This window comes from Hoplias malabaricus, chromosome 18 (assembly GCF_029633855.1).
Source record: "Hoplias malabaricus isolate fHopMal1 chromosome 18, fHopMal1.hap1, whole genome shotgun sequence".
NCBI lineage: Eukaryota > Metazoa > Chordata > Actinopteri > Characiformes > Erythrinidae > Hoplias > Hoplias malabaricus.
In genome coordinates this window covers 25137509-25160306 of record NC_089817.1, presented here as the reverse complement: position 1 = coordinate 25160306, position 22798 = coordinate 25137509, and the positions used below count along the sequence as shown (strand labels likewise).

Below are 22798 nucleotides of genomic sequence, written 5' to 3'. Positions count from 1 at the left end.
TCTGGGGGAGTCCAAGATCATCAAAGAAGCATTATTTTATTTTTATTTTTTTTTTAAGCGCAGAAGTGTATTGTATGTATATACTTTAAATACATGTAAATGAGTATTATTGATCAGTTGAGTTAAAAGCTAGTTAGAAATAAGTTAGTCTCAGGCTTGATTCTAATGGCTCATCTTTTTCTCCTCCAGCTGCTCCCAGAGCTAACAAACCCAGATGAGCTGCTGTCGTACCTGGGTCCTCCTGACCTCCCAAACAACAGCAATGATGACCTGCTCTCACTGTTTGAGAGCAACTGAGCCCACTTACATCCCCCCCAAACCACCTCCAGCTTAGCCACACCGTCCTAAAAAACAAAAACAAAAAAAAAAACAAAAACAAAACAAAAAAAAGACTCTTCCCTGGCCTAGATACTCTCAGCACGCTGTGAGAAGGTTTTGGGCGTCAGGGCTGGGAATCCTCACAGATGTTCAAGTCTTTTACCCACCACATTCCTTGGAGACTGCAATTCAGTCATTCTCATGGAAAAGAAGGTGCAAGAAGATAATTTAACGTGACTTCATTAATGTTAGTCTGCCTCTGAACTATGTCAAATCTATTGTGATATTTTTTTTTTCTTTTTTTTCTTTTTTTTTTAAGAAATATTTTCATTTGGAAGAGTCCCTTTCATATTTTCAGCTCCTGCAAAAAACATTTGTAGAAAAGCACCTCATCTGTCAGACTTGTGCTTGATGTAAAATATAGTGCGTCGGGAGGGGGCGGGAGCCATTATGAAATTTGCCCCTTGTTGTTTGTTCTAATCACATTTTAAACCGAGTGTGAAGTAGTACTGATATTCTTTAAGATCCTGAATGTGTTCGTACGAAGAAGGAGGACAGAGTTCTGAGCTACGCGCTCTCTTTAGGAAGGATTATGGGAAAAGCCAAAAGCGTTTGCTCTGTTGTAAGCTGAATGCAGGAAATTTGGGAACGCCCATGGACCTTGCAAACGCAAGACAGACATGCATCAAAGGGTTTTAAAGAAGAAGAAAAAAATGGCAGTAAATTAGTGCCCTACCCTGTAGGTCTTCACCATTACTTGATTTCACAAATGTGTACACGACTTGAAGTCCAAGAGTCAGTTTATACTCTGTGTAAGAAGATGCCTCTTTGCAGTTTGCATGCTCTTGTCCTTCACCTTGTTTAGACATGCAGTCATGAAGCATATCTAGCAGTAGCATCGAGAAAATGTACTGTACACTCTCGCACAATTTTGCCAAACGTGATGGAAAAAGGCTCTATCTAGAGGCAAGCATCAGACCATTGCATTTATCCTGCAGATACTATTAGATGGAAGGAAGCGTACAAATTTGGGGAGTATGTTTATGGAAGATAAATGCAGTGATTTGGTCACTGAATGCAAGAAGCACACATGCGCACACACCTCTAGCTACACCTGATATCTTTCTGGCACGCATCCACTCCACTCCCTGCTCTCCACTCCCTCCTTGTTCATTTTTCTCTCTCCTTCCCCTCCCTTTTACTTAAACAGGTTTGTCTTCCTGCCCTGTTGGCACATGTTCCTGTGCTAATCGCAGTTTTATAGAAGCCAAGACTAGATTTCTTGACGCCGATCCCTTTCTCTACAACAGGCCTTCGTATTCTCATTTGTGGGCATTTGATTTCAGTTGCTTTTTGGATATGCAAGAGATTTTCATCTTAAAATGAAGGACTTGATCGATATGACTGACAAAGTCCAAATAAAGCAGAGGTCTCGCAGAGCACAAGCAACCCAATCACACATTGCAAACAGGGTATATCACACACACACATGCTCGCTAAAAGCACCTCTGAAAAGAGTGCATTCAGGTCCTAAACTATTCCCAGTGCCATGTTTGGCTTTGTCTTGTCTCTGTCACATCTGCATCTTTCATGTTTGCAGCAGGAAAGGCCTCTTAATGGTATGGTCTTAATGGCAATACCCAAGATTTTTACTGACGAACAGTTAGGGAGCGGCGTTGAAAATATGTATAGATATAGGACTATTATTGTTACAGATGTGAAAACTTTCTGTCCCATAATGTTAAAACACACAGGCAAACATACACCCGCACTCACACTTTAAACACTATGACAAACGATCATTTTGTTCGACGGGATCTTGTTCCAAACTGTCCCTTTCAGTTCAACTGCAAAAGAGAATCGATAGAAAGAAGTCTACCAACCTGTTTCCTGTCTCGTCTTATTTTATTATTTATGAGCACTCTCTCTGGACACAGTCAGCTATGTGCAGTTTGTATCATAACAATCCAGGGAGTGTCAGGAGTTATTATTGGGTGTGCAATTGTTTTTGAAGACATTTGTGTATCATAATTTTATCTTTGATTATATAATTATTGTTATTATAATAATTATAAAGATAATTGGTGGACCTGTATGCATCTCTCTCTTACGTGTGTTATCTAGCAAAAGTTTATGAATTTGTTTAAAAGAAAAGAAAAGGAAAAAAAAAAAAACAGTTCATTTCCCATCAGATCTGTGACTTCTGGTTTTCAATAAGAGCTGAGAGACTTCCTTTGAGACCAGCACCCAGTCACACTTACTGTTAATCCAACTGTTTAAAAAAAGATGTTTGTCATGTGTAGGTGAATCTTTAAGTTCTAATGATCGAATTAAACTTGTAAAATTGAAATCATTTTGTTTTTTTCTAAAGATGTGAAATATTTCCATTATGTTTTTTAAGTAAAGACTTAAGCCCCATCATGTTTCACTTGCATTTTTTGCCTAGTCCTGACAAGCCCAGTACACTGACACTCCTGCCTTTTGGTCTGGGAATGTCGCAACTGCGGAGGATTTCAGAGTCGTCCTGTAGGGTTGGAGTTCTCCTTTAGCTAGGTACTTACTAACTTAATCCCAAAATTGAAGATTATCCAGTAGGAAATGTCCCTCTGCTCTTTTGCTATTGGACGTACAAGATTCCTGGGCTTTTCTGGTTAAACTTAGAAACCCTGCTTGGAGTTATTCGCTCCTGCTGTAGTGCCATGTATTGTGAAATATATTGTTTTTATTTTATATATTAAAGCTGTGCTTAGTTGCGCTACTGCACTGACGCTGGGGTGACTTCATGAGTCAGTTTCAGTTAAAACATATTTTTGACGCCATGTCTGCTTCAACCATAAAACATTAAACCGTCCTTTTGTACACAGACACCTTCCGTACGCTTTTCCCTCCATGCCATAATTACGAATTTAGTCCACGGGCCACGCCCTCTTGCCATGACTGGCATCTTTGACCGCGTGAGGGCGGAGCCCCGCCCACTCTATTTGCTCAAAATATACACGAGCTATAATTGGCCGAGTACGCTATCAATAAACGGCTCTCCGCCCGAACTCTGTTGATCTTGAGGATTCGCCCAAATTTGGAACTCCGTGGTCATTTATGCAGCTACGCGCTCTCTGATTGGCCGAGCAGGGAGTCATTCTACATTCTGTCATCTCTATAGGTTCCAATGGGAGTGAGAGACTGGGTTTCCCGTGCTGGTTGTATACATCTCGTTTCGTCAGGCGAAGAGCTGCGACATTTCGTGCGGTTCACTCGTCGTCTTCAGTTAAGATTTAGACACCAGAAAAGCGTCAGTGTTCAGTATGGGCAACCCTAAAGTTTTTTTTGACATCACCATCGATGGCAAAAGTGCAGGACGCATTGTGATGGAGGTGAGCGATGATTTGCTGCACTCAGTTTCCAAACGTACTCTGAGATAACGATCTAAGTTGCTAATGTCATATTTAAGTATGGCTACGTTAAGGATCATATCAGGGGACGGCTGATGATCAGCGATGACAGCCTGTGTGTATTAGAACTTTAAAGCCTGCTCTATGAAACATCTGTAAATACAACCCAGGGGGAGAGTGGACATAGCCTCCTACATCAACACATAGGTTTAAAAATCACCTGAACCCCTGAATGACTTTGCCAGGTTATGCTAGGATTACATAATAATGTTTACATAATGCGTTTCCCTTGACGTGCCTGGTGTGAACTGTGGCTGTATATGAGGGGTCTCTCTGTGTACTGTAGTGTAATGTAATCTGATCTTTATCACTGGGCTTGGGCACAGTCTTGTTGGTTGCCACTCATCCTCAAAATCAGCACCCACATGTCCTGCTTTAATTTGCTTTGCCTCTCATCTTAGAGCTGTGAAGTGTAGTGCACTTTTAGCCCGATTAAGGACGCCATTTTTATTTTTTTCATAGCGCAAGATGCCATTTTGAATAGCCGTAAGAAACCACTAGAGTCCAGTTCAGTTTTGCTGAAACTTAATCACATTTACAGTGACTCTGTCTTTCCAAAATATAAGGCGTGTATTTATTGGTTATTGCGATCTTTTGGCAGATACAACTCTAGTATATTGTTTAGGTCTTTTCAATGAGAAAGCTAAAAAATAAATAGTCCGGTCTTAACCATTGAGACACGTTTACTAATTGTCCGTTCCACCTTAAGTGACATAGCTACGTGTGGCGGAACGGAAAATTCCACTAGGATGCTGACGAATGCGATCTTTATCGCGAGACACAGGAAGCTCCTCTGAGCATATTGTGGATATGAAGAACTGTTTTACCGTTTAATTGAAAACATATTTGTAAAACGTTGAAAATGAAGCAATTGTATTCGGTTTTGAAGCCTTCTGTCTGCAGACTGACCAATTAAATGTTTACAGAGGTTATCGACCAATAACGGTAGCTCTACAGTCAGACCGTCCAATCAGAAGATTTTAAGCTACTTCACCACGCCCTCTTCTCACTCAAGCGAACCAATCGGAGTAGGGGAGGGCGGGACTAGTTTGTGAAGGAAACGTTTCTCGAAGTTCTATATAAACTCTGGAAAAACAAAATCCCGGTCGTTTGTGAAATTCCGCCCGGACATTTAAATCTAAAAAGAGGACATGTCCGGGTAAAAGAGGACGTCCTAGCCCAAATTTGACCAAAATGAACCAATGCGTTAGACATAATGGACCCAATTGTTTGACTCGAATTATTCTCCCTTGGAGAGTAGTGACGATGGGCGTGGTTATTTTAAGGGAGTGGCATATGTTGGGAGGAGCTATTTTATCCATAATTTATGCAAATAGTCCACTAATGTTACAGAAGCTGATGTCCATCATTTGTAAAAAAATAAATACATTTATTACACTTACATATATGTAGTTACACTTTAAAGTCATAACAATGTCTAATTTACTCACTAGCTATAGGCTAGTTTATAATCCTGTATAGATCCACATAAACATCATATTGTCACAATGCAGTTGGTTAAATGTTGCTCATATGCACACTTTCAGAATTTCAACTATGCTCACATCATTGTGAGGCAGTAGTGTTTCCGTGGAGCACATGTCTGTAAACCAGTGATAAAAGATTGAGTCATATTAATGAGATCTAAAAATCATAATTTTGAGAAACTAAAATGTAAGTAGTGCATCATCTTGAATTAGAATCACCCAAGGGATACTTGTACTTTTCATATTGATACAAACAAAATGGTAGTGTTCTTTAGTCCACAAGACGCTGATCCTTGTATTTCCCTCCTCTGACAGCTGAGAGCTGATGTGGTCCCAAAGACTGCCGGTAAGCATCATTTCTTTGGAGTTTCTTTGTAACAGAATGAGGCGTTAAATGGGTTTCAGACATAATCACCTGTTTACTTCCAAACAGAGAACTTCCGGGCCCTGTGCACTGGAGAGAAAGGTTTTGGATATAAGGGATCTGGTTTCCACAGAGTCATCCCTGGTTTCATGTGTCAGGTGAGCTGTCAGTGCAAGATACTTTTCATCTACATTACTGTTGCTCCATTCACAGTCAAGATTTAATTAATCTGAACTGCTCTGATGACTCTCTGCATGTTAGGGAGGTGACTTCACAAACCACAACGGCACTGGTGGCAAATCCATTTATGGTGAGAAGTTTGCTGATGAGAACTTCAAGCTGAAGCACACAGGGATGGGCACTCTGTCCATGGCCAATGCTGGATCCAACACCAATGGCTCCCAGTTCTTTATCTGTACTGGTGATACTTCTTGGTAAGAGCTAGGGTTGCAGCTTTTCATCTCCTACAGTTTCTCCATATTTGTTTTTGGTTTTAGAGATCACTCTTAATCTGCATAGGTAGATTTGTGTGGGTGTAGATTGTATCTCATTGAGTTTTACCCATTTAAAATGGTGTATTATTATAGCAAAATTGCTATTAACTTTATTCAAAATGCTAATGTGTGAAGGCAGAATACAGTTCAGTTCAGTCAGATGTGTCTTGGCAACACTTTCATAAGCTCCCTTCAAACTGTAGTTGTTAATAGAAAATAGGTAAATTTCGTTGACCATTTGAGAAGTATATTGCAGGATGTTGATGTGTCTCTGTCTTTTGACTGTGAACAGGCTCGACGGCAAGCATGTTGTATTTGGGAAAGTCGTTGACGGAATCAAAGTTGTCGAGGCTATTGAAAAAAAAGGAAGCAGCAGCGGCAAGTGCTCTGCCAAGGTCAACATCGCTGACTGCGGCCAGCTTTAAAGATTGCTGTCACTCAGCCATTCCCTGTCGTTTACATTCTTTGCTTTCTTCCTTTTTTATTATTTTTAAATTCATTCCTTTCCTTAAAGAAGTACTTGTTCCATGTATCAAGGCTATGTATTATAGGTGATCACATTTGTTTAACATAGGAAATATTAGCATTGGAACAAGATTATTTACAAAAGATTTTTAATACAACTGTCTCTGAGCGGATCACAGTTCGGTTGTGGTTCAGGTGGTTTAGTATCCTTAAAGTTTCAAACCAAAAGATATCATTCTTATTCTCAATAATCTGGGAACAAATGTTATTATTAAAATCTTGATTTTGTAAATTATGGTGTGCTATTGCAGTCCTTTATATTGTCCACCAGGGAGCAGTGTGAAAAACTATATTCAATTTCGTCCTAAAATGTCAATTCTGAATTTGAATATTCCTAAATGTCCAACATATTTGGAAAAGATGTTGGTAATACCATTTTGGACACCAATATGCAACTGAAGCAGTTGGTATTTTATATTGCATGCTTTTAGGATCATTTCAAGACCTAACAAGAAGTTTTTTTTTTAAACACTTGTCTCTGTATAGTTAATCTCTTAAATCAGACCAAATGACCTGATGAAGATGGGCTTTACCACCTTTAACATGAACATTTTCAGGTGAGATGAAGCTGCTTTGAGTTTATAGAGGTTTTGAAAAAGCCAGCTGAAAAAATGGATTTTGTTTAGTTATTAACATCAACATTACAAGACATGTTGACAATGTCCATTTACAGGTCTAACTGCCAAACTAATGTGCAAGAAGAAAATCACAAATTCTAAACTCATGTCTGATAAATGAAACCATCTAATTTTAAAGTCTAGTGAACACACACAATTGCAATCTCATTAAAACCTCTCCTTAAAGATAGACATTCCCATGCAATGCAGCGAATAGGCTGTTAGATATTTTACAGCAGTTGGTCGGAGAATTAATTTACACCAGCTCATCCAGTATGCTTGCAATCCGCTCTGCTGGGGCAGCGAGTGGCTTGTTGCACATGGGACACACACAGCGTACTTCCAGCCACTTCACTAGACACCTGTGACACAAGAGCAAGAATGGCCATCATAAGAACTGTACACCCAAAACAACATGCCAATGAAACAATGTTCCTAGAAAGTCTAAAACTATCACTGGATGATGTATTCACACTAGTAAGACTCTTCCTCTACTGAGAATTCATTAAAGCGATTAATTTATTGAAAGCAAAGGCCACCCTCCAATGAATTTCACATCCTCCTTTCAATAATCAAAAACAAGTTCTTGGCCTTAGCAACTCTGCAAAGTACCTTTTGTGGAATCCGTGTTGGCATGGCAACATCCCAAGCTCATCTTTTACTCTGAAGTCCTCCAAACATACAGCACATGTTTGCTGAGGCAGAAGATGAGACACGGTAAGGAAATAAACTACAAATGTATTTTGACCAGCCCAAAACAATGTACTGTACTTACCCCAGGAATATTCAGCTGCTTCGTTTCAGCTTGGAATGGAACCTATAAAGAATAAAAGGACACTAAAATAAGGCCAGAGTTTATGCAGACTCCATCACTTAAAGAACAATGTATAAGCCTTTTGTAGTGTCTGGTATTTCCTACTTACCACTTTGTAACCAAAACTCTCGCAGTGGGCTTGGTGACGCAATTTACTGGAAAGACATAGTCACACAATTATTCACAAGGACGGGAATACAAAAAGCCTGCATACAATCAGTCTAATCTTGGGCAATCCGCTGAGGATAGTTGCATTTTCACAAACCTCATCCTGTAATCTGTCTCCTGCTAATTACAGAGTGTAAAGTTTAAGATTTATATTATACATGAGCTTTTTTAAAACCATCAGAATTATATTGCATTAAACAAAACTTATGTCTTCTTAGAATCCTCAGAGCAGCTATGACCTATAACCATGAGTCAAAAAAGTTACATTTGGGGAGGAAATAGCCATCATGTCTTTCTGGACTTTAAACTTAGTTGGGATTCTAATTGTTAGAATTTTTTAAGTTAGTTTATTTTGAATCACCTGTTTAAAAACATATGTAGTATACAATGAAATAAGGCACATATAATCGTAAAAACAAACATGCTTGATGAACAATTGTAATAAAGCACTATACTTTATTGACTTATTTTCTTCTATTACTTCTTGATCACTATATTTAAAGAAAAACAAAACAGTGGTTTCAGACACACAGGCACATTTTCTCCTATTCCTGCTCTTTGCTTTCGTAAACTAAGTTGGAGGGGAGGAGATTGAGGGGGGTTGGATTGCTAAGAATAACCCCTGCAACAAAAAGAGGGATGATACGATCTGTTCATGAATTGTTTGAGACAGGAAGTACTTCAGGCCAGAGGAAGTCCACTCTGCCCTGGACTTACTGTCCATCACATGTATTATTCAAATGACAAAAGTCTGTCAAGAGAGAAAGAGTGTGGGATACACATATTTAGTTCTTTGGAACAGAAATGTGATTGTATTGTAAACTATTTGTAATCTTAAGATTGTCTCGTTGTCCAAGAGCTGAAAACAAAAATACACAAGATGTTGTTTGATGGGATGATAAAGATGTATTGACTCCTAACTCTTGTTCTGTTTCAATACCTTATAAAGCAGCAGCAAAATATCAGACTCAAGATGAAGACGGTTATTCCAGTGCCAAAGATGACCATATATATGTTCAGAAACACATCCTGGAAGGCGACTGAAGGCATAGTGCATTCAAAGCGAATCATCCCCTGAATGTCAGTGTGCCCTGAAAGAGACACAAAAGACAAACCCTTCACATATTTGAGCCTTAAAATAGCTGGACAAATATTAATAAAGTACGTTCAGAAATAGTGAGCTAAGGTCAGATCCCTGCCATATTTACAGTATACCGATAAAGCCCAGCAAACCTACAACACTGATGCATTACAGTTTGTGTTAAAGGTAATCTTGAACGTGAACTGAGAAATATACACCAAATAGACATCTATCAGACTTAAACACCAATGTGTAAAATGTACTGTTTAAGCTGCTAATGAACTGGTGGTGGAAAGAAAAAGGTAGAATTGTGTTACCTTATTTGCAATCTATATAACAAGTATAAAAAGTATAAAATATAACTTAAAAGCTACATACACAATTGTAATTAAAAAAAAATTTAAAAACCCACTTTTTTTGTTTTATTTAGATAAAATTCAGGAGATGTTTCCTCACCGTTTGCTGCTCTCCACTCAGTTTGAGCGCTGCAAACCTGTCTAATGTGTTTATAAAACCGTAGTGTCAGTAAACAATTAAAAAAAAAAATCTCTGTCAGACATGCTAGGCTCCCTCTCTGCTCACAATAGAGAAACTGAAAAAAATCAAGAAAAAAATATGAAGATGTTGCTTTATTCCTGCTCCATAGGTGGGTAATGTTGACCTATGTTCCTGTTTAATTTTACTTAGTTAGGGACCCACTAAATTCAGGAGGCTGCTAACTTCTTGAAAGTAACAGATTGAACGTGCTAAAGAAATGAATTTACAAAAAAGTCTCTGTGTTAATTCAAACAGTGAATGAACTTCAACCACGTACATGTTGTTTTTCTCCTCAAACACACGGTTCCACCTTAAAAAACATGGAAATTCTTACCATAAACAAACCAGACAATGCCTTTAACTATAAGCTGAACATAAACAAATCAGATGATGCCTTTAAAATACAAGACAAATCAGCTTTACAGAGTTCTCTGTTGAATGGCAGTGAAAGTTAATACAGCATCTATTACTATACACACCATAAATTAAAAATATCTTTTCAGTTGTTCTTGTTGTATTTGGCTCCCGAAAGAACATTTTATACCCTGTGATGGACTGGTGCCCTGTCCACTGTGTTGCTGCCTTGTGCCCATTGATTATGGGCAGGCTCTGGACGATCAGGATGAAATGGTTATAGAAGTTGAATGAGTGAATAGAATATATTAAAATGTGTTCTCTATATATTACACAGTCCGGTATGTTTCTTGTGTGAATAATTCTGAATCAGGATCACCATTTCAAATCATTCAAAAAAGTGTTTGTCTCTCCAGAGAATGTAGTTCCTCTGCTTCACAGACCAGTTTTTATTACTGTGATAACTTACTAACTGCGATAACCAGAGAACTGTGATAATATGCCTCTTTTAAGGCATTATGGGATCCCTTTAGGTGTGCACTTTAAAGTACTTCGTTAATTCACCTTCTTTGACCAGTTCAGCAGGATCACACCCTGAACAGGGTCCCTAGAGTAGTAGGATTTACTAAGGGGTGTCTAGAAATTTTTTGACATGCATTGTACCACCAAAAAGGATGACACTAGCTTTACATATTGTATATAAAACTGGTTTTCTCACAAAGATTATTGAATATGTAACGTAATTAAAAAAAGTAAGAAGTGCATATAGCAATTTCACTTTCATGTAACTTATTAAAAATCTATATAACTACAAACTTTTCTAGTCCCTTTGTAAGTTAGAAAAGAGTAGAACAACTAAAACCTTCCCTCTTTTTAATATGTTCTCTCAATTTTCTAAACCGAGCCCCAAGTGCAATAAACAATTCTCTCAGTTTAACAGTGTTACCTCTTCATCCCAGAATCATGTCTCATTCTGTTTGTTAATTTGGGGGTGTAACTGACTAAGGGTGGTTTCCCAATCAGGGATTAAGCCTGGTCCTGGACTATATCCTCCTTTCAATGGAAAAATCACAATTCAAAATGTAGTCCAGCACTAGGCTTAAATCCCTGTCTGGGAGACCACCCCAAAAAAGTTTAGGAGACGAATGGCTAAATTGAGGGAATTATTTATTTAAACGGAAAATTGTGCCCTATTTTAGAGGCTCATAAGAATGATCACCTCACATATAACGTTACCAAAACCTTGTCCATGTTCTGCTTTAGACAAAACTGACTAACACACATCAACGTGGAACATATAGCAACCCAAACATTAACCTCTTCGGGCACCATTCTCTTTGTAGTCTATATTTTCGACACGGGGACCGTTACAACAGACTCTCTCAGCCCTCACTGACACCAGCGTCTTCTAATCTCACACGCCAAACTAAATGTCTTTAAAAAGCTCACCATTATCGCTGAATTTGATGAAGCTGGTCTGAATTCTTGACCAAATGTTTCAGAAATCCCCCGCTGTAAGGCATTCTACGGTAAGGTTTTCAGGCTGTTTTTCCTCAGCACGGCTCCATTTCGCCTCAGAGACGGAGACGTTGTAGCGACGCTCTGTTTTGTTTAAATGGGAGATTCTGCCGAGTCAACCCTCCGCACGCGGAGTTACTGTGGAAACCGCACAGCGTCAGGTCCCGCCCTCTGCGCTATGATTGGCTACTTTTTTACTCACAAGCGGAGCTGATTGGTTGAACTCGTGTTTCAGATTCCGTTGAGAGTTGATGGAAATTTTACTGACGTCAGAAATATTTACACCCATCCGCCACAATATTAAAACCATTAACAAATGTGGTGAAAAAAACTGCCTCGTTATAATGGGATAGTCAAGGGGTGGGATATATTAGCCAGCAAATTAAGGAATCTCATGAAACTGATGTGCTGCAAGCAAGAATAAATGTGCAAATGTAATTCACGAGAGTGCCAAATGTGATTTGCCAAAGAAGTGTTGTGACGGTCAAAGAATATTAAGAATGTCTCTCAAACGGCAAGTCTTATGGGGTATTAACGGCATGCAGTGGTTAATCTACCAAATGAGGTCCAAGGAAAGACTGGTGAACCAGCTAGAGCGTCGTGGGCTTCTGCAGTAGAACAAAAGATTGACTCGTCTTGTCTGATCCCACAGAATTGTAGCGCAATCTGTAGTAAAGGTTAATGCAGGGGCTGATAGAAAAAGGTGTTAGAACACAACATAACACAGCTTGCTGCATAGGGGCTGCATAGCCACAAAGCTAGTCAGACTATCACAAGACTGGCTTGTGATGGTAATTTTTTTTTCTTGTGGCATTATGCTGAAATCAGATTACAAAACAAAACACTGACATATTTCGAGTTTGAGTGGGATAAGATTAACATTGACGTTAGATAATGAGGCTGTGTCCCAAACAACATACTATGGAACTACACTACAGAAAGCACTGTTAAAGGTGGTATATTATATTTTGCATACTATTCAGTGCAGCAGTATGCAGTTTGGGACACGGACAGAGACTAACGTTAACGGTAGGGTGACCAGACGTCCTCTTTTACCCGGACATGTCCCCTTTATTAGACTTAGAAAATGTCCGGGTGGAATTTCACAAACGTCCGGGATTTTGTTTTTCTAGAGCTTACATAGAATTTCGAGAAGCGTTTCGTTCACAAACTAGTCCCGCCCTCCCCTACTTCGTTTGGTTGGCTTGAGTAAGAAGGTGAAATAGCCTAAAATCTTCTGATTGGACGGTCTGACTGTAGAGCTACCGTAATTGGTCGATAACCTTCTCTGTAAACATTTAATTGGCCAGTCTGCAAGTCAGTAGTCCTTGTATACGTCAGGCAAAGCTCCTGTACCCCTGTATGCCGAAACGTAAATGTAAGTTCTCAGATGAATTAAAAAATACATTTTTGTGTATGTGTTTTGTGTAGCAAATAAATGTGCAAAGGACCTAAAAGGTTCAGCTAAGCATACAATGGCAGCGAGGGGCGAGATCTGGTCACCCTAGTTAAAGGAGCAATATGTAGGATATTTCCTGTACTTAATAAAATGTCCAGGGTGTGTAATTAAGGAAACAGACAAAGCAAAAATCATTTAGAAGTTGTAATTTTAAGGTAGAAATACTACATAGTGTTCCTTTAAGTAGATAAATGTTTAGTGACGTCACATACAATTGGGTTGTGTGTTTTAAATCGATAAAGTGGAATAACAGTTGCTTCAAAAAGTTTCAAAAGCTATAGCTATAGTGCTGGATGTGGCTCTTAAAGCCCCTGGGAAACCATTTTGAAATTTTGTGGTTATTTTGTATAATGCTAAACTTGGGTGTTGTGGGAAATATATAGCAAAATATGAATAAAAAACACAAAACAGAAATATGATAAATCTATCTTCAAATATGACCAGTACTGCTCTCCTGTCGATGTAGAATGGGCAGTCTTAAAAGTGAGTAATGCTTATGTCACTATTACCCTGACCAATCACAAGGCTACCATAGCCACGCCTCCTCTCTGAGTCAAAGTGAATGGTGAGCTAAAGCTTAGGAGCCATTAGTAAATGAGCTAGCTATTCACCAAGCTATGGGGAGGGAATGAAAAACATAAACAGAGCAAACAGAACACAAAATAATACAAAACGAGCCTGCATGAATTAAGTCTGAGTACAGCAGACATAGCAGCAACACTTGGTCTGTGTGGTTAACAGCGTATAAGTGGAGATATCAGCCGCAGTGGGCCGGCGTGTAGAGCAGAGTAGCAGCGGTAGAAACCACCAATTAAGATATTATATAACATAGTAATCCAATATGATAAGACAGAAATTATAATTTTATATTCTACAACAGGACTCCTGAGGAGCATATACAATACATAACATACAATAGTCCTTAGCAATCAGAAGAAAAGTGTTTGACAGAGCACAGTATAAAGTATAAACAATAGTAACTAGAGACTTTGATGAGAGGTTTAGAAGAGAAATTTAACCAGGAATAATGAAACACAATTCTAAGCCCTAAACAACAGCCCTAAACAAATTCCTGTAAGCAGGGTCACAAAATGAATGTAGCAGAAACATATGCCAGTTTTCAGATAAGTTTAACTTAACCACAAGATTATTGTCTGTGGGAACATTTTGTTTTTTGTAATCCAAGAGAAAAAAAATGATGTTATGGCAAGTGCTGTTTATTTGGAAAGAGGAAGTTTCAGTGTGTAGACTGGAATTAAACAAATGTCAGTTCTAGGTTCTACAGTTATGTCCATAGCAAAAAAAAAAAAAAAAAATCTGTGGTGTGATCACAAAGTAGGAGGTGCCATCTAATTACATTTTGATCATTAAAATGTAATTAGATTAAGAGTTGATTACTTTCCTAAATAACAATACTTTGGACTAGAACACAACATAAGAGAGTTGGGAACACTTCTAACTTTCTGAACCTTTAATGCCTGCTTACTCCAGCACAACTCGCTGTGTCTCACACACTCTGGTCCTGGTAAGCATTATTCAGTTTACTGATACTCTTGTTACACTTGAGTAAATAACTACCCGTTTCTGATATTTACATATTTTAACTGAAAATACACTAAATGTTCAAACATTTCTAGACACTCCTACCACATATAAATGTTCACATTTGCCCACAACCTTTGTATAATATTCACAGAAATACATGCAACAAAAAAATGATGATCTGGAACAGCTTCACCTGGACTTAAGGTCACCATGCTCAATGTCAAGCATTGACTAGGTGGGAATAAAGCTCCCCAGCGTTGAGCTGTGGCAGTGGAATTGTTGTCTGTAATGATGTTGCACTGTTTAATACTTTTGGACGCTGTTGTGCCATTCATGAGTCAGAACTAACCCTCCACCATCAGTATCTATCCTCATTATTGTTCTTGTGGCAAAGATTGTGTGAACACTTACCAGAAGAATAAAATCAATTTTGGAAGAAAGTTTGAATGAGCCAGTGGCAACACTTCTAAGCATGGTAATCTAATGTGCAACTGCTCCACTGCGTCCCTTTTTTAAATTCATGCTCTTCTACAAGCTGCTTGTGTGAAATCAGCAGTGGGTTCACTGCCATCCAATGGTTGAAAATTACTAGCACTAATTTTGTAAAAACTGGAACATGAACAGCAATTGTTTGAGAGATATCATGGAATATTAGTTACCTTAAAGGAAGTGTCTACCATTGTGGGCAATTGCAGTTCTCTCTGGTTGTATACATTCCAAAGATAAGTTGTTTGTATGTGGCTGAAGTTGTCTGGAAGTTTTTATTCACTGTTTGAATTACCACAGAAACTCATTTGTAACTCGAGATGTATATTTTTGTAACACTTACGTTAATATAGTTAGCCGTCTCACAAATTTGAACACCTAGGTTTTCAAAGTTTGGAGTTCTTTCTGTTGTCTAAAACACTCCAGATGCCTCTGCTATGAGCAGACAGGGAGAGTGAGTCAGAGAGAGAGAGAGAGAGAGAGAGAGAGAAAGAGAGAGAGAGAGAGAGATCCTAGCATACGGGACCAAGCTAGTTTGTCTTTTCACTCATTTATAACTATGCCTTTAAATGAATATCAGAGAATTTAACGGGAAAACTCTCAGGGCTTTTGTAGCCTTCATAGAAACACAAATAATTTCTGCAAATTAAACCTTGTTTGTCATGAACAGAGGAATAGTGTGAGAGTGGACCATTCTTTTCAACCAGAGATCCCAGTTGTGCTTTCTAGGGACTCCCAGCCTTAGATGGCTGCGGTATCAGCAATGATTGAATCAGCCATCTCCTAATTATAGTAGCAGTGTATATACTGCTGCCCCACTCAGGAGTTCAACTGGCTGATATACAAGCTTCAAATAATTTAATAAATATAATCAATTCAAACCAAAAATATACATGTGTATATTTTTCAAATTATTGCATTTACTAGCTGATAGAAATAAGCCTCAATGTAAAGCTGAGTTTATGGCCCATAGTGACAGTTCACCACAGAATTTTACCTCTATATTGATTTTGTTAATACAATTCATGACAGTTGATTTGGATTTGTTAGCAATCTCTTAGTTCAGAACTGTAGTACCAAGATTCGGATGCCTGTATTCCTTGAAACAAGACACAAAATTCACACCACAGATCAGTCCTTGTTTTTATTTACCATAGACCAAGGGATACAAAAATTAAATCCATCAAAAATTGTTCAAGTATAGCTATAGAAAGGGTTGTTTTAAAATGGAAGGACACATTCAGGCACAGAAAAGAACACCACAGAACATGAAATCCAAGTTTATATAACACTTACATGACTTGTATATGTACTGACAGATTACATACAGCACCAAGATGTTATACCCAAAGCGATCATGCCATTAAAACCATTGAAAGAACTGCATCATTCTGTTTTCATGGAGAGATTGTTCAGCAATACATGGCTGTGTGTTTTGCAAACCATTTGTACACTTAACAATCCTTTCTTTTAGAGTGGGCAAAATCTGGCTTCACTGATATGCCAATGAATTAAGAATACTATGTGGGAGTAGTCTATGAAATATAAAACAAATAGTTTTACACAAAGGGTGCCATCACAGAGAATGCTGTGTGAATGAAATAAATTATGCTGGCTTATAATAACCCTTTAAAGTAGCATCCAGCTACTTTTTATGATACTGGTCAGGAGAACACTGTATGAGTGTCATTTAATTCAAGTCTGGCTGCCCTGTGATAAATTTGTTATTTCTTTGTAAATTCAAACAGTTTACCTCGTACATATGGTATATACATAAATATGCCCTGTTGTCACAACACCATAAACAGCTATGTTACACAACGGCTCACAAGACACTGAAAGAAAATAAAAGGGTTTTATACAGCCTACGATCACAATTCTAATTCTAACAACTTGATATCACAACTTCCAGGCTTTTTCACACCACACAAACAGCTTGGTGGCATAGAACAACACTTTGACATCTTCCAGGTAGTGACTAACAATGTGGCATGTCACAAATACTGACAAAGGTGAAACATCACAATTGAGGTATTTGTCACTCTGATCACTGTTTTAGAAATACCTAAGTTCATGTATGTATACACCCAGAATATAATCACTACTCTATCAAATCTTCTCTACGATGTTAAAGATTGCAGAGAAACTATTCATAAGACACAGATTGGTGTGAAGTTCCACTTATTGATAAATACATGGTTTCTGTGGTCCCAGCTCCTAAAAGTTGTAATACAAATTCAAGTCCAAGCTATTAAACAATACATTTATGTCATATTTAAGATTTCTTTTTTGTTTTGGTGATTTTAAGGAATAAACAAATCTTTAACAAGACTTTATATATTTAACAATAGGACAAATTACAACTGTAAACCAATTACACATAAAACATTATAAAAATCATTGTTAATATACATTTCCTGGTGATTTCAAGAGCAAATTTAATTAAGTTAAGAAACTGACACTTCATTGCTTGGTTTTTAGCAAGAAATGTTAAATACAGAGAGTTGCTGCAGTTCTGTGTCATATTGCATGCACCCTGTACACAAGGGTACCACATTACTGCTACATTAAGAGCTGCAAAACATCAAAATATTTGCATAAATTATATTTAAATCGTGTCATAATTTAATAAACCTTAATATAATCTCTAGCATTTTAACCTAAAGCTCTCTCTGCCACTTCTGTATAATCAGGGACCATGGACAATAGCTTTATTTGCATAATTTCAATGTTTTCCCATCGGGCAGTTGCTGAATACCATGAATAAATGTGAAATGTTATGTTATGTGGATGTTATAAGCTAAATTTAAATCTAAAAATACCTCCTGACAAATGCATTAAGACCTGTTAGACCGCCAAAAGGGTCACCATCATTTAAACAGTGCTTAAAGTATTCATCTCTGAGAGACAGGAAAAAAACAAGCTCCATTCTTGCTTCAGACTTGAAAAAAAACCTAAAGGCGTTTCTGTCAATGCTTTAACTGTGTGAACACAACTCAACACTGTGTGTGTGTGTGTCAAGAAGCTATTACTGAGAAAAGAGAAAATAACAAGAATCAAACAAAGAAGCTGCTGGTGTTCTCCGAAATATCACCTGGCCACCCCAGAGCCCAGACCTTAACATTATTGAATGTGTTTAGGGTTACAAGGACTGTGAGAATCAGAACTGCAACCCATTTCTTAGACTGGACTTTGAAGTTGTACAAAAATATCCCTGCAGATTGCTTAAAAAAGTGAAAGCAAGTTTCCTGGATAGATTCAAAGCTGTATTAAAGGCAAAAGGCAGACTCACTAACAGGTGAGTTATTTTAAATATTTTTTTATATTTGCGTGCAATCTTGTGTTAAATTATATTTGTTTTTGCTCTTTGTTTGCCAGTGAGAGAGTAATAACTTGAGCCTGGAAATGAAATGAAAGCTAATCTCTGATGTTTGTGTTTATATTGTCCATGGTAATCCATCAGGGCTTACAGACGTGGGAGAGGGAGGTTTGGTTGAAATACTGAAATAATACTTTAAATTTGCTGGTAATAATATAAAGGTGCAATTCCAGAAACTGGATAAGCGTCTCCATAAACGCTAGTATAAGTTGCAAGAAAAAATGAAAAGAAACTGCATCCAACCAATGTGTTGGTCCCATACTTACGTTCAACTTCTTTGTTACCTACTTTTATTTCTTTGGATATTGTTACAGTTCAAACCTTTCAGTTTTGATAAATACATTGATATAATTGTAAGACTCCTAGACCTGCACAGGACAGTGGTCATTTTCTTGCAATGGATTGGTTTTGTTTTGCTTTGAAAGTTGCCTTGGGGGACTACTTTGTGGCTGTTATTCAAAAAAAAAAAAAAGAAGAAGAAGCTCAGTTACATGGTCATTTGAGCAGAAGGTGAAAGGTTAGCACTGAATAAGGCAGTATGCATACCTCAAGAGGTCTTAATGCAGTAAGGCAATTCTACTGATCACAGGATGAAAGTGGGAATGACTAGACTGTATGTAATAATCTTGTATCATAATCAGTAAATACACTGTATTTGAAAGGCAATGGTTTGAGAGTGGAAGTTCAAACTTTACCAGTGGTTTCATGTTGAGTTTCGGCTAGCGCGGAGAATACTATCCAGGCCACTTAGCTGTCGGAGGAAGCCGCGATTGGGGATGACACCACGGTGGTCTTTGACAGTCTTGATGGCCTCTACTAATGTCATGTTCTGTCGAATCATAAGGTAGGCTAGCACCAGAGTGGCTGAGCGACTCACACCCACTGCGCAGTGCACCAACACTGTTCCTGCAGAGCAAGCACCAAATAGACATATTATAAGCAAAAAGAAAACCTCAACCCTGCAATTACGTGTGCTATTGAAATATAGCCATGTAATTACACAGTTCATCCATATGTTAGTTACAGATGGCAATAACTGATGGATAAGGGTTGAAATAGCCATCTCTGGTCACGTGGTGATTCTGTACTTACCTCCCATACTGAGAGCTTTATGAATAAACTCTGCGGCAGGGTAGAAGTTCACACTCATATCAAAGGAGGGAGAATCGTGGGCCTCGATCCCATGGTAGGTAATGTTCATGCCCTCGTAGTACTCTGCCCCACCTCGCCATTTGCTCTGCGCACAGTTGAGGATGTGCGTGATCCCGAGCTTTATAAGCTCTCGTCTGTCTGAAGCTATGTCTCTGAAAGAATATTAATTGAAAAAAATAGGTTTATCAACAGACAATAAATACTACACGGTTCAGGCCCCTACATGACTAGTACTTCCAGTTATAATAAGTAAACCGCTATGAAAGCCTCCTGTACAATATGATATAGAATGTAATATAAAGCTTCTTTAGGATCTAAAAATCTGCAGCCACAGTCATTATTATGGGACAATTTTTTAAGTCAATATTTGGAGTGCCCAATTACACACTAACCATTAAAATTAGTGAATGTATTTCATTTACAGTTCACCCATTGTGGACACAAGCTCAGTTTGGCAGTCACAGCTTGTAGAGATTCTATTCTAAATAATTAATTGATATGGAATGCTCTGGAATAGTTGCACACGAGCCTAAGCTGAACAGTGGCAAATGTTGGCTAGATGTTTGTAAACCTACCCCCAGCACAAGCTGTGTTGTTCTTTGGAGAAACTGTATTTTGGGTACAATTAGTGCAGTGATGTTTGTGATCCGTCTTCCAACATCAGAACTTGACCTCAGTAAGTAATTCAGTGCTTAATGCAATCAATTCCACACAGCAATGTTTAGTCTAAAGCTTTCCCAGAAGAGTGGGAAATGTTAGAGATGCACAGGGGGCTTCAGTGCCCATTACGGGGACTCTATAATCTTAAAGCTGGGGTTTGGCACTGTGCATAGTGACGTTAGGCTCATGTGCAGCTGCTTCAGTGGGTGTCATTCTATTGGTCTTAACATTATTAATAGAGCACACGCCGTGTGCGAGCAATTGGACACCTGTGAATTCAGTTCTTATAAGGGACGTCTACAGACTTTTGTCCATATAGTGCCCCCTGTAAGAAAAACAAATAGTACTCACTGGTCGCCGATGTAAAGCCTTGGCCACACCTCGTCTGCATGATTACACGCTGTTTTGCCGGTGTAGAGAAGACGCTCAAGTTCAGAAATGGTTAAAACAGGTGACCCTTTATCTGACTCTCTTCTGCTCGGAGATCTCGAGTTGCTTCGTGACCGTGAAAACCGGGACATGAACGCCATCTGTGGATATTTTAGTGGAACTCAGAGAATATACATCAACACTATGTGGAGAAATAACAATAATAAGGCGCTAATTGGTTAATAGCCTAATGGGAAGGCCTAGTGTATATAGTGAATATAAACACCACACAATATGGAAACTGCTGGAAGGGTCCAATTTCCAAATCGGATTATCAAAACAGTACATTAATGTGAGATTTAATGCAGTTATAAATAGTAACTAGTAAAACGACTAAATTACCCCGCTCTAACCATATTTATTCATTCTATGTGAAACGGGTATACAGAGAAAAGACGCGAATTTCAGCCTTACCTTCCATTCGTCTTTGTCAATAAATGCGCTGCAGAAAACAAATTCGTTTACTCCTCCTTACTGTTTTGAGTCGTCCACTTCAAAAACAATATTTCGGCATATTTCAGTGACTCATGTTTGTTTTAAATGGTGTCATCGCAGCCTGTGGAGAAGCAGCAGAAACGCCCACCTACTAAGATCTGATTTAAAGCTACAATACGGACTTTCACATTGGCCGCATCCCAAACCGCTTCCTGCTCTATACGTAGTGCCCTATGTAGGCCGTTAAATACCGTCTTCCACGGCCTAATATTGTGTGGCATGTGGCACAGTCGAAAGCCATATTTATTATTAGTTTCACATTTCGATATTTAACACGGTGCACTAGTGCAGAATCCATAGTCCCATATGCATTTTATAATCAGCTATTTGAGGCACAGTCGTATATGCAGCTACTCATTGTTTTCTATATGAATTTTCTAACTATAAGGGACATTGTGTTTAAAAATAGCTGCCACGTTTAGCAATGACAACAGCACAAGTGCATTCCGTTTGGGAAACAACAGGAACAAACAGGAACAAGAAAGACAGTGACAAAAACAGTGGATTGCAGTTCTCCAAACAGGTGCACTGAGCTGATATCATTGCTATAATCATGTTTAAAGGCTAAGCCCCACTTAATGGACCTCCATGAATATTTCACATTATTTTAGTTACTGACATATATAAGTATGAATTAAAATGAAAATAGCAGCTTAATTTGCTTTAAAACTTACAATTTTATTAAATTGACGGAATAACCCGAGCACGCTACGGAAATTCTTGAACGCGACCGTGACGTCACTGGTGGACAACAGCTGAACAACGCCGCGGTAAAACACCGTTATGACTGACTGTTATGACGGTATCTAGCGACAGCTAAATAACCAACATTATTCATGACAATAGCCTAGCAATAATCTACACTCAAATTTAGAGGTACCGTTATTCTTGTAAATGTGATCGAAGTAGAACTCGAATTATTGCAGCCAAAAACAACACACCTTTTCGTCATTTTGCATTAAATTAAGTGCAGCTTCTAGAGTTGTTGTCCACCATCTACGTCACATACAAGACGCCTATTAGAGTTTCCGAACACCGTTGGTGGGGGGGGGACCAACGGTCTTTTAAACTTTATTCCTTGAATTAGTAAGAAATAACATGTTTTCTAACTATCAATAAACACAAGTTAGGTGCTATACTTTAATATAGCTGGTGCTTAGCCTTTAAATCACGTTCTTCAAGATTTGCATTTGGTTTGTACCGTTACTGTGCTTTCAAAACGGGGTTGTGGTTGTACTTTAATTTCCAAGTAAGGACTATATGAATTGAGGGGTTAATGTGATATATTTTGAATGTTTTGAATATGATATTCACATAGTTCATATTAAATACTGAAAAATTCATATTTCCGCGTCTGCATTATTTTTGTCCAAAACTGAATTTTGTTTATACTGCAACAAAAAAAAACCCATTTATGTTTTACCATTACTTGTACCTGTACCTCCCTCTTGTGGACGATATTATTTA

General features: G+C 38.2%; 4 protein-coding genes across 6 annotated transcripts in view; 2 read left to right on the top strand and 2 right to left on the bottom strand.

The window, feature by feature from the left end:
• zmiz2 (zinc finger, MIZ-type containing 2) overlaps positions 1-2867 on the top strand; it is a 38465-nt gene extending 35598 nt beyond the window's left edge. The window contains exon 19 of the mRNA XM_066650818.1: positions 190-2867. Within this exon, the coding sequence (XP_066506915.1) occupies positions 190-297 (108 nt within the window). The 3' untranslated portion in view covers positions 298-2867. The remainder of the gene's footprint in view (positions 1-189) is intronic.
• A 606-nt stretch (positions 2868-3473) lies between these two features.
• ppiab (peptidylprolyl isomerase Ab (cyclophilin A)) lies at positions 3474-6813 on the top strand. The gene is made up of 5 exons (XM_066650634.1): positions 3474-3689; positions 5570-5600; positions 5688-5776; positions 5880-6052; positions 6405-6813. Exons 1-5 carry the CDS (start codon positions 3621-3623, stop codon positions 6535-6537), a joined length of 495 nt encoding a protein of 164 aa, XP_066506731.1. The 5' UTR covers positions 3474-3620; the 3' UTR covers positions 6538-6813.
• Positions 6658-11857, bottom strand: LOC136674580 (RING finger protein 122). Its single transcript, XM_066650635.1, has 6 exons — positions 11658-11857; positions 9177-9327; positions 8178-8223; positions 8030-8071; positions 7867-7949; positions 6658-7616 (listed from the first exon to the last, which is right to left on the bottom strand). Exons 2-6 carry the CDS (start codon positions 9305-9307, stop codon positions 7511-7513), a joined length of 408 nt encoding a protein of 135 aa, XP_066506732.1. The 5' UTR covers positions 9308-9327; positions 11658-11857; the 3' UTR covers positions 6658-7510.
• A 4515-nt stretch (positions 11858-16372) lies between these two features.
• LOC136674877 (dual specificity protein phosphatase 26-like) lies at positions 16373-21382 on the bottom strand. Of its 3 annotated transcripts, none has more exons than XM_066651163.1 (5): positions 21251-21382; positions 20759-20937; positions 19688-19899; positions 19291-19501; positions 16373-19044 (listed from the first exon to the last, which is right to left on the bottom strand). In XM_066651163.1, the coding sequence occupies exons 2-4, from the start codon at positions 20935-20937 to the stop codon at positions 19299-19301; spliced, it is 594 nt and encodes a 197-aa protein (XP_066507260.1). In that variant the 5' UTR covers positions 21251-21382; the 3' UTR covers positions 16373-19044; positions 19291-19298. The 3 variants fall into 3 exon arrangements, with proteins under 3 accessions (XP_066507260.1, XP_066507261.1, XP_066507259.1); XM_066651164.1 differs by having other exon boundaries at positions 16373-17790; XM_066651162.1 differs by having other exon boundaries at positions 16373-19501.
• Positions 21383-22798: the final 1416 nt, after the last annotated feature.